We start from the raw sequence: 13,500 nt of genomic DNA, 5'->3' as shown, positions 1-13,500 counted from the left end.
TTTGTTAAAAATTTGGAAAAAAAATTCTCATTTATTTAAACAATTTATCCGAAAGCAAAGTTTTGTTGAAAATTAATTTATTTCATTGTGGTAAGAGCTAATGGCTACATTATTTTAATAGTCCACGAAAAATTAAAGCAATCGAAAAATAAAACTGACTGCAACCACAATTTAAGTCTTATTTTGAGTTTTGTATATAATTAAGATATACTTAATAACAATACCTTATAGAGCAATGGAATAAAATGGATGGAACGTTACACGTGATTTCAAATAATTCTATTTTTATATAAAAAAAGTATAGTATAAGAGTATTATTGTCTGTATGAACAGTTGGACGGAATTTCCTGGAGGAATGCCTTGTGCTAGACCAAATCTAATGGGCATTATTTAACACATTTGTTAGTCGGTCTATGAAATCTAGGATAATTGGAACGTCAAAAACAGGAGCGATAGTAGCACCGTGCTACTGCACAGACCGATCCACTGGTATGAGTATCTGGATATGTTGGCAGTGTTGCAGAGATCTCCCTGACAGAAGCACATGTACACCTTCTTGTGGTTGTAGACGGTGTATGCGCAGCGATCCTCCGAATCCGAGGGTCCACGCTGAACGCACATACGTTGAGTAGCCATATCGTAATCTGAAGCCATAAAAGAAGAGACATTATAGTACAGGTTTATGCGTGTTCTACTAATGCGAAAATAAATTTGATTTACCATCCTCACGGAACGATCCCATTCCCTCGATCACTTTACCACACCAACCAGATGCGCACGGTACAGCTGACACGCCACGTTCACTTTCAACTTGAGTGGCATTTAGCAGAAATGGATCTTTGCAACTTCCGAGTTCGCTTCGCGATCGACATTGATAGCATCGTTTTAGCAGCGCTAGAATGTAATGAAAGAAAGTGAAACTATTAACATTTCGATTGCAGGGAGGTTTTAGGCGCACCCTCTTCGGCATTTAGATTGACACGCTGGCTTGCATCGCAACAGTGGCGAGAAGGTATCGTTGATTGTTCGAGACTTTCTAAAAGTGAACCCAGGTGGCCTTCAAAACGATCTTTTCGTATTGATTGAATTATATCCGCCATTGGCACGAATACATCCGCTTTACAGCACAATTTAAGGTCGAATATTTCATCAGGAACTTTTGATTATGAATATGTCCACTCACGGTTGATTCGAAGCTTTGCAGAAACCTGAAAGTAATGTTTGCTTAGCTGATTAACTCACCATTTGTTGTTGCGATCTCGGTCGTGAGCAATAACGTTGTCATCGATGCAAACCACACATGAAACGATCTGGTCCACATTACGCACTATGCGTCCGTCTTTCCGGACTTTGCTGGAACTTTATCTACCGCGGATTTATCACTCTTAAGATAGTTTAAACGGTAAGCGCACACGGTTGATCGGTTGGCTTTTAGAGCTTTCTAAGCAGGCGCAAGAAGTCTGAGCAATAGTGTGTATTGACTGTTTCTTTTCTCTTTACAGATTATGCGCGATAGCTCTGGCTACACGTCGTAAATGGTGAAGTGATGTCTAGATGCAGCAATATATACGGTTACAATTTGGATTTATTTACTGTCAAAAATAATATATTTCTTGTAATAATTTAATCCAAACTCATCAGATTGGACTAAATATAACTTTTTCTAACTATCATTAACTATTTGTACAATAAAACGTTACAGTTGAATCCGTGTAAACAGGTAAAATGATTCATATCTGCCCGCTGTAAAGAGATGTTTACATCGAGCGAGAAGAATAATTTGACGTTTCGACGTAACGCTCCGTAACGCTACTTTTTGTTGTGTTTATGTTTCCGCCAAACCTGCAAGGGTTGTTACAGGATTTGAAAAGTTCGTTATTACCAATTTCGTTTAATATTTACAATTATGTTGCAAATATGTTGTTTTTATACTTGTACTTATTGTTTCGTAAGACGTGTATTAATTTCATTGAATCTGTTCATTTGAATCAGTATTGATTTGAAAGAAATCACTCAAAAACAGCGAAATTAATGAAAAAAAGCTAAAATTAAGAGAATTTGAAGGTTTAATTGTAACCATTTAAGGACTTCTACATCGATCACTTCATTGTTGTATTCAATAATGTAGATGATGTAGTTAGAAAACGAAGGATAACGATCCGCTTGACTAGGGATTGGATTGAGTGCGAAATTTTGAATATTTTGCAGTAGAATATTCCAGGCTGACGACACTCTGGCTGCAGGAGAATACTCCAGGCTGACGACACTCTGGCTACAGGAGAATACTACAGACAGACGACACACAAAACAAATGAGTAGATCCACGATTTATTTTGTGGACCAGCTCTCCGTCTTCTTGACTTAACGACCTCTAAAGTCATTTTTACCACGTAGCCGGATAGTCGGTCCTAGCTGCTGGGAGACTTAGTCCGGATGAGATTTGAAACCCGGTCCTGTTGAGGGGAAGTGGCGCCGGACCACCAGGAAAGATGTCTCAATTTATGATAACTTCCGGAAGCTGATATATGCCTAAACTAATCGCCAATATACGGTAGGAGATTCCAGCTCCTCTTATGTGTAAGGAAGTCTCTGAACTCTCGCCCTAACAAACAGCTCGGGAGGTGTTATTGGCTTCTGTGACCGCGATAGTAATCTTTCAGAGACATGGGGAGATCGTTAATACAGAGCTAATGTTGTAGCGGAATATCTGCAAATCCTCAGTCAAGGAATGGTAATGATGTTGTGACATCTCCAACATCAACGTTGACTGAGGCGCTCGACCGCGAGTGATTCAGAGGACTCCTGCAGCAGGCCCAGACTCCAAGTAATCGTAGCGCCGGATATGGAAGCAGGTAAGTAAGTAAAACGTCAAAAACAACGCATAATGTCATTCAAACATTTAAGTTGGAACGTTGATTGAAACAATGGAATTCGTAACTGAGCTTATAGCTTTTTGCGGTTATACAAGATAGAGATACAGATAAGACACATATTCAAAACAATTCATTATCTAAATCAATGAATTTATGCATATCTTCAAAAATAACTCAGAAGAAAGATTTCAAACTATGAAGTCTTTACTGGTGATGCATCCCGTCTAATGCAAATTCAAACCGAACACGTGGTTGACAGTTAAAGGCTGATTTTATTCTACTAAACGCGATTTGACAGATGAATGGTGACAGAATATTCAGTGTTCAATAACTTCAAAAAAGTCCCACGAGCAATAACCTCATATATATGTGTATATAGAACAGCCTGGTAAAGTAAATTTCAGCTCCAATAGCCTCTTACACAAGAGGAGTTTGTACGACATTCGCAACAGGATCACGCCCTTAGCGCATACTAACTATCCAGCTACTTGGTTTAGTACATCGATGACCTAGAAGGTCCTGCGTGAAGAACAAAAATATGAATTGGGTATATAAACCCATTGTGGATATGTATATATGTACATATATATAATACAAATAAATAAAAATATGTACATATTTATATATCACCATGCGAAGGGGAAAACTCTTCGGAGGATTTGTAGTTTTTGTTTCCAGCATGTATGGAAGGCTAAGCTAACGTGCTCTATGAGTACGATTAAACAAATCAGGCTCCAGTAGGCTGCTCATGTCATTAGAATGACATCGGACGAGCTCAGTCGGTAAAGTATTTCTCAACCGTGGGCGAAACTGAAGTGGCCTAAGCGGTTGTATACTCACAAATGGTGTACACATATATGCATATACGTGTAGGTTTATATATATAGTTGTACATCATATTAAATATATGGTTTATATATTTACATGCGCTTGTTTATTCATATACATATGATATGTTCTGCTATTAATCTTCCACTTCCTATGTTTTCAGATAAGTGAGATCATAAGATTAATAGAATCAAGTACCGTGAACAATTTTTGATTCTTTAGCATAAACCAGTAAGACTTGAAGAGAAAAAAAAGTGAAAAGGGAGATATATCATATTCCGTGGAACCTGTTTTTTTTTCTCTCCATTTCCGGTCCATTCGTTTTAATGATCGTTGATCTTGGTTTTGAAATCAACACCTACACATTAGCGGCAGTATTCTATGTGATCTGGATCGCCGATCTTTTCATGCAACTTGTTTTGCTTTTAGATTTTGTTTCGTCTTGCGATACATTCATTCTCAGACTCCCCCCCCCCCCTCCCTCCCTCCCTCCCTCCCTCCCGCCACTCGCCGGCGCGGCTAAATTGGTGTTTGGAACTAAACAGATTTGAAGGTGTTAATTTTTGCATTTCTAAAGAAAAAGGTTTGTTGATAGCGAGGTACGTTCAAGCGTGTTGGTGGTGAGCGTGTGTGTGGTTTTTTTTTTGGAACTGAAGAAATATTTCATTCAATCTTTAGGCCGTTGTTTTCATTCATGCCACATATACAGGGTTTTACACATGATAAGCTGCGGAGAGCCCACTTTTGGAAATCGCGCAAGCGAATATGAAAGTGCGGAAGGTTGATACGAAAACACCCAATATGTTAGCAAACCGCCCAATATAGATACGAAATCGCGTGCAATTGATATAAAATGTCAGATTGGCGAGGCGGTTTGAATGCTGGGTATATACTTGTCGGTTCGAGAGTTGAAAAATGTAAACAAATATTTTAAAACAATTTTTAATTAAATTACGTAGTTTGTGCATTCTAAAATTGAATAAAAATTAATGTTTAATAATATTACTGTAATATTATCTCACTCCACATGAAATTGTGAACTATAACTGTAAACTGTATTTCAAAAACATGCTAATAATTCAAATTGGAGATTTAAACCAGTGCGTATATACACTCGCATTCAAAAACTGTTCTGACGGGAGAGGTAGATTCGTTAAGGTAGAAAAAATATTTCATATTGGTCTAGCAAGCGAAGCGTCTACAGTGTTACGGATAAATCTTTGGCGAATTTTGTGTGCTTTGTGGATATTTTCAATAAAGCATATCGCGTGTTAGTTTTTGGTGTGTACAATCATCCCCCGAAAGGTACGTATTTGTTTAAAATAGTGCAATAGTTCATTTAAAATAGTGCAAAAGTTTGAAACTCCCGTGCCTTTTCATGTCTTGCAGGCGCTTGGGTACGAAAGCAGTAATTTCTTTGCCGGTGATTTTTTGCTTCTAAAACGTACCGTGTAAGAGTAAAGTAAGTTACAATCGAGCAAAGGGCTGAAGCAAACTAACTCTAACACAAATCGGCTATTTTTCATTTCAGCAAACATGAGTTCTAGCCAAAGCTCGGAGCCAGCTCAAAGTGAAAACGGGGCAGTGCAAGCACCCCGACGTCGTAAGACTACGAGCAATGAGGATAGAGAGCGCGTGGTAACGGCGTATGAAAATGGAGCAACCCATGCTGCCATTAGCCAAATGCTCAATATCAAGCTTGCAACCGTCTACGGTATCGTAAAAAAATACCAAAAAACATTTGAAGCCGAAGCCAAGAAACGTGGTGGCAACAGGGAGAAGTTATTATCGCAGCAAGCCATAAGCGATCTGCAATCCTGGATCAATGACGACTGTACGGTGACGTTGAAATCACTGCAACAAAAATTGATGCAGGAACACGGTGTGCGAGTTTCAACAACGACCATAGCGAGGGAAATAAAAGGCTTCAACTACTCCTTGAAAATGTTGAAGCTAATACCGGAGCGGCGTAACACACCGACGACCATCGAGGATCGCAAAATGTACGCCACTAAATTTTATGACGTGGCGCGCGAAATTCCTGACAGTGGCCTAGTTTACCTGGACGAAGTTGGATTTAATGTCAGCATGCGCACGCTCAAAGGACGATCTCGGAAAGGTACGCCGGCCACCGTCACCGTACCACAGCTAAGGACCAGGAACATCTCCATCATCTGTGCGATGAATAGATACGGTGTGCTGCATTACACCGTACACACTCGGTCCGTGAACCGTGAACTGTTCGTACAGTTCATCGAAGAGCTGAAGAGCACATTGCGTTCCAAAAGTATAAGCAGAACATATCTCGTAATGGATAATGTGGCTTTCCACAAAACGCTAGATGTAAGAATCGCTATCGGAAATGATGAAGACAAACCGTTATATTTACCGCCCTACTCACCTTTTTTAAACCCCATTGAAAATCTTTTCAGCAAATGGAAAAATTTCGTACGACGAACAAATCCTGAAAACGAGGATCAATTAATGGAAGCAATAAGAAATAGCTCGAGCCTGATTACCGCACAGGATTGCGATGGCTACATTTCGAATATGTGGCAATATATGTCCCGCTGTTTGAGAGGCGAGGAAATTTTAGATTAAGTTTTAGATAATATATTAGATAGTAAGATGTTAGGTTTAATGTGTTAATTATTTATCTAGTAAACTGACGACTCTCTTGAAAAGAACAAATGGAATCAATTTTTCTTAACTAACCCATATCGCTTTTCATGTTTGATTTCTGTAGCATGTTTTTGAAATACAGTTTACAGTTATAGTTCACAATTTCATGTGGAGTGAGATAATATTACAGTAATATTATTAAACATTAATTTTTATTCAATTTTAGAATGCACAAACTACGTAATTTAATTAAAAATTGTTTTAAAATATTTGTTTACATTTTTCAACTCTCGAACCGACAAGTATATACCCAGCATTCAAACCGCCTCGCCAATCTGACATTTTATATCAATTGCACGCGATTTCGTATCTATATTGGGCGGTTTGCTAACATATTGGGTGTTTTCGTATCAACCTTCCGCACTTTCATATTCGCTTGCGCGATTTCCAAAAGTGGGCTCTCCGCAGCTTATCATGTGTAAAACCCTGTACATTGTGAATTGTGGTTGATTGATGTCTTCGTACCGAAATAAATGTATTCGGTGTATGAATGGTTAATTCATACATTTTTGGGCATTTTTTCTTAATGTCATGTCTGCCATATATTGACTTGCACAGTTAGGTTACGCAATGTACCATAGAATGATGTCTACTGGCTTCGGAACACTTTATTTAAATATTTGTGTACCTTCTACTGCTTGAAGTTTGTTTAATCCTTTTTGTGCAATAAGAATTGTTTACTTTATCATGTTAGTTTATATCTTTAGTAGGTGGTTAATTGCTGTTAATACTCGATATCCTCCCTGAGATACACAAACTCAGGGAATTGCGGAAATTCGCATCTGTCAAATATCTTTAGGTTTTTGGAATATCAGGTTTCTATCTAAAAGTTCGAATAGTAGCTTTTATTTAATTACTAGTAAAACTCTTGTTTTAAAGTAAAGTTTTTTATTAAAAATTAGAATACTTTCGACATATGAAGAAATTCGAGGAATGCGAATCTCACTGGTATGAATTTTTATATTTTCAGTTTACATACACACATACACGTGACGAACGGTTATCATCGATATTCAAATAAATGTGGCACGAAATGCACATAGGAATTCATAATAAGATGTTAAAACATGTGCTCCAGAATTTCATTCAAAAGATTAGAATGATAGTTTGAATTACTAGCTCAGAAGTGGCCCGTGTCGTAACCACGCACGGCTGCGTGAAATAGGGAACAAAACGGACCGCAAGAAAACTGCCCGAGTTTTAGCCGGGCATAATCAAACACAAAGGAGTGCCGCTTACGCGAGCAAGAATCGGACCGAACCTGTGAATGGGTTAACAGTGTTTAAGCCTTTAGGCTAGTGTCTTTTTCGGCTATGTTTGATTCTACTTTCACGTTCTGCTTCTTCCTAATTTTTCTACCGCATTGTTTCGGTCGCCTCATTTCAATAACTTGAATGAAGGAATCTTGAATACATTCATTTAGCCATCTATTCTTTCAGAACCTCAACGCAGGTGTCGCGTAGGTGGGTTTTTTTAGATGAATCAGATTCAACTTTTTTTTTATGAAAAGAAACAAGAATCAATTAATTAACGCATTACGATGCTTTGACATATAATATCGGAATATAGGAATATAATTTAACGGCTAAAGCATATAAACTAGTTGAAAACAAGCAATACAATAATCTGGAAAAATTAACTAAAAGCTGTTTGTTTAGATTCCAACACTTTTTCTAATTTTTGAATACTAGCTAATGAAGTTTATATCTGTCACAACATCAACATCGGGTGGGTGGCCCGGTGGTGTATATGGTAAACGACGCCGGTCCATTCGGCAGGATCGGAGATCAAATCCCATCCGGACCGTTTCCCCGTAGTAACGACTGACTCCCCGGCTTCGTGATAAAGTGAGTCTAGTGAAATAGGCATGACCTTAGAGGTCGTTAAGCCAAGAAGAGAGAGAGAGAGAGAGATAGAGAGAGAGACATAAACCCCGTATGCTACTTTTACGGAACAAAGTTTGACACAACGGTGGAATTACTTTGAGGCCCAAGCACCTGAACATATCCCTTTTAGGGACCGTTTCCCTTCAAACCATACGTAATATACTTAACATGTACTTACATTGCTGAACACTAATTAACAGTTCTACTATCAATTTCACATAATTAAGCGAATTTCATCTTCTTCGATTGCACCAACGCAATCCGTAAATAACGCAATCGTTACATTGTAATATTGTTCTAATTTGTTTAAAAATAAACCGATATTTGTGTGCTGAATGATGGCTGGAGAAAAGATTCGTTTCATTATTACGGTGCAGGGAAAACGATTTAAAACCAAAAAATATCAGCTGGCAGATAGAAATGTTCATTAACTACCCTATCCCATTTATTATTTCAACTCAATCAAATCATGCTTCAAACTATGCATGCTCTCTTTCATTCCATTTGCTAAGTTTTCGTTTATTGTTCTCCTTCGTTTGGTTTAAATTTCACAGCAAATTATTGTTTTTCTCGCTTGCATTAATTAAAATTAATCCAATGCGTAGCTCATATCCATAACCGTATGTGTGTATTTTATTTTGCCATCTAAACATTGCTATAACACAGCCAAATACGTTTTATGTCAAAATAGACTCCGATCCAAGTTCAATTAAAATAATTACCGATGGCGTACATGGAAGAAATCACAGCGCCTGCATTCACGAAAAGTGATAACCCCTCGCGTGGTATTCAACAGAGCAGCGAAGCTTCTGCTGGTATGCTCAATCTCTATTTGATATTCAACCGTCCATTAAGCCTAAATGCACTTACTCGGTTGCCTACTCAATTTTTTTCAATACTTCAATTAAATAATTATGTTAAGAAACCGAAATAAAAAAAAGCAGTAGAAGGCGGTAATGGAACAGCGGCGAAATGGTTAAAATTCCAAACACCTAGGTTAGTTTTTTAGTCGAATTGAATTATTTGGGTTCACTGTGCTGGATGCTTTGGTCGGTGATGGTACTGGCGCTGCTGATTGAAACCAAAGATTGACTGATTGAAAGATAGACTGAGTGAAAATGGTCAACACCTAAATTAAGCAACCATACATCATATGTATGTGTCTGAATGTGTATAACATTTGGGTAGTGAAGTGAAAAGTGTAGAAGTACTTATGTACTAACTGTGCAGCGTTTGTAACATTCTGCAACAAAAAAAGTGTCGTTCTACTATTCTACTTAAAGGTAAGTTTCATTTGTTTTATTTCATATTTTATGTCTTGTTCTTGTTCTTGTTCTTATTCTTGTTCTTGTTCTTGTTCTTGTTCTTGTTCTTGTTCTTGTTCTTGTTCTTGTTCTTGTTCTTGTTCTTGTTCTTGTTCTTGTTCTTGTTCTTGTTCTTGTTCTTGTTCTTGTTCTTGTTCTTGTTCTTGTTCTTGTTCTTGTTCTTGTTCTTGTTCTTGTTCTTGTTCTTGTTCTTGTTCTTGTTCTTGTTCTTGTTCTTGTTCTTGTTCTTGTTCTTGTTCTTGTTCTTGTTCTTGTTCTTGTTCTTGTTCTTGTTCTTGTTCTTGTTCTTGTTCTTGTTCTTGTTCTTGTTCTTGTTCTTGTTCTTGTTCTTGTTCTTGTTCTTGTTCTTGTTCTTGTTCTTGTTCTTGTTCTTGTTCTTGTTCTTGTTCTTGTTTCCCTAAATCTATATATTGATTGGAATTATTTATATTTCTTACAGCTTTATGTTTACTATGGACAACCGGACACCAGGTAACCTTCACGTTGATTCTAGCTTAATAATTTATTTTCTATTTAATATACTGAGGAATGTTTATAACATTTCGTCCTTCATCGTTCACTAAATTGTAACAAATCGTTTCTAGTTTATCCCCGCATGTGGATATCATTTCATCATTTGAATCCCTTAAATTCGGAAGAAAGTGTTGGTCTTCATAGTACCTTGCATTAGGTTATTGGGTAAACGGCTCTGCAAATAGCTCAGTGCTACCTCCGTAATTTACTACAGGAAGGTGATGTAGGATTCGTCGTTTCGTCCTCACGAAGAACATCCCCACCTCATTCCCTGTAGCATACTTCAATGCCCATTAGAATTTGTAGTTCTCTCGCTCTCTCTTCTTCGCTTTTTAACGACCTTACAGGTCACGCCGGCCATTTCTGGCTTACTAGACTTATTTTTACCGCGTAGCCGGATAGTCACTCCTTGCTACGGCGGGACGGTCCGGATGGGATTTGAACCCAGTCCTGCCGTGTGGACTGGCGCCGTTTACCGAATACACCACCGGGCCGCTCCGGTAACTTGTAGCTCAAGAAGCTCTTTAAAGGATCGGCACATTTCAGTTAAATTGCCCAAATTTTAATTCATCCATCTAGAGCCGTGGAGGATAAAGCTCCCAGGAGGCCCTGGGAATGATAGTATGGGCCTGTAGGAACTGTACTAAATGTCGCACTAAGGTTCTGCTGTGGCTTTTTATATATCAATGATGCTTGGTTGGCCATGGACACATTGGAAACAAATACGCCGGTTAATGATTTCTAAACTGTTGACTGGGGTTTGGGGGGGAGAGGGAGCAATTCTTTGGAGACCTCAGTAGCCACTTTGTGGCCCATGGAATGAGCGTGGGGGGGATACATTTGACAGGATCCCCAACCGGCAGGGCCCCTGGCGGCCACCCACTCTGCCCATAGGTGAATCCGCCACACTGATCCAGTGATTTCAAGCAGTTTTGTATCTTGAACTGTCTAGCCACTTAGGCTTAGACATTAGAAAGATGGTGAAAACTTAGGAGATGGTGACAAATAGATCGATCGGAAACTGTTAAACGAAGGATTCACACATCTAGAATCGGGTTCTTCTTGTTTTCGCGTATTACCTTTGAGCTCGTTCGTTGCACGTTCTGTCTCTTCTTGTTCTGTCTAGACAGTCGTTTTAGTATTAAATTTCTCTGTATATTCTACATTATAATGTTGTTGTGTGGATTACATTGTTGTGAATGATATCGAAGAGCATATTGTCTCTGACGAAGCGGAAAATGAGCTTAAAGTATCACAAATACCAACTATTGCATTAATTAGATCATACAACACGAACACCGGGGCGGCCTGGTGGTGTATGTGATAAAAGATGCCGATCCACACGGCAGGACCGGATTCAAATCTCATCTGGACCGTCCCCCCCGTAGCAAGGACGGACTAACCGGCTACGTGGTAAATATAAGTCTAGTAAGCCAGAAATAAACGGCGAGACCTTATAGGTCTGCCTAGCTATCAAACCTGTAGAAGCGAACAAGCGGGCTAGTCTGATCGGCAAGGACATGAAACGGGATCCGCCTCTGATAGGGAAATTTTTAATTTTTTTAAATTTTTATCCTTTTTTTTATTTAAAGCATTATTTGAGTGAAAAGAAACTTATTGCAACCAATTGGCATTAAAATAAATCAATTTAATTTTTTTTGCAAAATTTCCCAAAAAAAAACGTAAGGGGTAAGCCTTATGAAATTTTCGAGTGAAATTTTTTTTTTAATTTTTTTCTGATTTTTTATTCTTTTTTTAATTTAAAGCATTATTTGAGTCAAAAGAAACTTATTGCAACAAACTCGCATTCAAATATATCACATTTATAAATTTTGCTACATTGGTCAAAAATGAGGAAAATTTTACATTTTCTCAAACAGGGTAAGGAACTTGGTTCCTCGAATAACTTCTGGCACAGACATCTGAGGGCATGACCGTCCAAGAAGAAAATGTAGCCATTGGTGCCATCTATCGACCACAGGTTAAAGATTGGCGATCTGTTGGATATAGATCGAGTTATAGGCAAAAGTTGGTGCAAAAATGAGCCTTAGTAAATGTTCATTTTTTTTGAATATTTTGATTTTTTTATTATTTTTCACTCTTTTTTTTTATTTGAAACATTACTTGAGTGAAAAGAAACTCATTGCAACCAATTGGCATTAAAATAAATCAATTTAATTTTGTTTGCTAAATATCCCAAAAAAATCGTAAGCCTTATGAAATTTTCGAGTTGAAAATTTTTGAAATTTTTTTCTGATTTTTTAATCTTTTTTTAATTTAAAGCATTGTTTGAGTGAAAAGAAACTTATTGCAACAAATTCGCAGTAAAATATATCACATTTATAAAATTTTGCAAAATTACTAAAAAAGGTAAGGCTATAGCCTTAGGAAATTTACAAATTTATAGAATTTTTTCCATACAGAGCAAGAAGTATATTCATTTCGCTAGTTTGGGTATTGTGCACATGTATTCCGTTTCAACTCATGTGTATCAAAAGTTTCGTTTCAACTCACATATTTACTCTTTTAACGACTCGACTCAACACGGCTACATGCTTACACTCATGAGTGAGTAAAAGAGTCACTAAAACTCCTCGTGGTGAGTGAACGATAGTCGTTCAATAGTTTAGTTTTTAACTCACTATCTCACTCTTAATCACTTTGCACATCTCTAATCCCAACTCGTCTGTGTTCCAAAAGTAGAAGAGTAGGTGTCATGAAAGTTAACGATAAAGTTTTACGACTTTAACTTTACTATACTTGACAAAGACTTGCTATATCCTTAGCATAAGTTCATTAGTGATTTCACACTCCTTTGTGCAGTTTAATAGTGTGTTTATCAATCGTTTAGAATGAAAAGGATTTCCAAGACCAGGGACGTTGGGTGGTATTCTCTTCACATCAAGTGCTTTCGAAGGAACATGCGAGATTTTTGGTTAGTTTTGAAAACAATTCTACGAGAGATGTAAAGCGCCCTAGACTATGAGTGCTCGTCTTGTGATGTTAGACATGTATAGTATCATGCCCTAAATCTTCGGGTTCCGTACTGATATCTTAACATGCCCGGCTATCCAATTAATTCGATGTTCCAAAAACTACGTCTCTGCCCTGCCAAGAGAGTTTGGGTGAATCTAAAGTGCTCCAATCTAGAGTACTGAAACAGCTCACGATTCTCTGTTCTTCTTAATGGTTCATTATTAACTAATTAATGATTATTACGATACATTTGAAGTAAGAAAACAAATTGATAAAAATAAACAATCAATTCCGGGACAGTAAGGGGTTCGGCAGCATTTCGCCTAACCAATGTTCGATATGAGACAAATGGTGGAAATATATTTTCCTTCATCAAATATTTATCGAGCGAATATCGACCACCCCAACGACATCAGC

At 37.7% G+C, this 13,500-nt stretch overlaps 2 protein-coding genes across 3 annotated transcripts; one reads left to right on the top strand and one right to left on the bottom strand.

Moving 5' to 3' along the window:
* Positions 1 to 257: 257 nt before the first annotated feature.
* Positions 258 to 1,736, bottom strand: LOC125768438 (uncharacterized). Of its 2 annotated transcripts, none has more exons than XM_049436079.1 (3): positions 1,243 to 1,736; positions 721 to 894; positions 258 to 644 (listed from the first exon to the last, which is right to left on the bottom strand). In XM_049436079.1, exons 1-3 carry the CDS (start codon positions 1,319 to 1,321, stop codon positions 421 to 423), a joined length of 477 nt encoding a protein of 158 aa, XP_049292036.1. In that variant the 5' UTR covers positions 1,322 to 1,736; the 3' UTR covers positions 258 to 420. The 2 variants fall into 2 exon arrangements, with proteins under 2 accessions (XP_049292036.1, XP_049292028.1); XM_049436071.1 differs by lacking the exon at positions 1,243 to 1,736 and adding an exon at positions 959 to 1,236.
* A 3,265-nt stretch (positions 1,737 to 5,001) lies between these two features.
* On the top strand, positions 5,002 to 5,782 carry LOC125761422 (uncharacterized). Its single transcript, XM_049422533.1, has 3 exons — positions 5,002 to 5,163; positions 5,233 to 5,704; positions 5,773 to 5,782. Exons 2-3 carry the CDS (start codon positions 5,238 to 5,240, stop codon positions 5,780 to 5,782), a joined length of 477 nt encoding a protein of 158 aa, XP_049278490.1. The 5' UTR covers positions 5,002 to 5,163; positions 5,233 to 5,237.
* The last annotated feature ends 7,718 nt before the right edge of the window (positions 5,783 to 13,500 follow it).

Source organism: Anopheles funestus, chromosome X (assembly GCF_943734845.2).
Source record: "Anopheles funestus chromosome X, idAnoFuneDA-416_04, whole genome shotgun sequence".
NCBI classification, from domain to species: Eukaryota; Metazoa; Arthropoda; class Insecta; order Diptera; family Culicidae; genus Anopheles; species Anopheles funestus.
The sequence above is the reverse complement of the archived record's forward strand: the minus strand, read 5'-3'. Positions and strand labels throughout refer to the sequence as shown.

Bases quoted from the DNA above. Each gene is read 5' to 3' on its own strand.
- LOC125768438 (XM_049436071.1), bottom strand. From the start codon at position 1,100: ATGGCGGATATAATTCAATCAATACGAAAAGATCGTTTTGAAGGCCAC. The intron at 895-958 runs GTGCGCCTAAAA...ATTACATTCTAG, and splicing joins CAATCTAAATGCCGAAGAGG to CGCTGCTAAAACGATGCTAT. The intron at 645-720 runs GTAAATCAAATT...TTATGGCTTCAG, and splicing joins GGGATCGTTCCGTGAGGATG to ATTACGATATGGCTACTCAA.
- LOC125761422 (XM_049422533.1), top strand. From the start codon at position 5,238: ATGAGTTCTAGCCAAAGCTCGGAGCCAGCTCAAAGTGAAAACGGGGCA.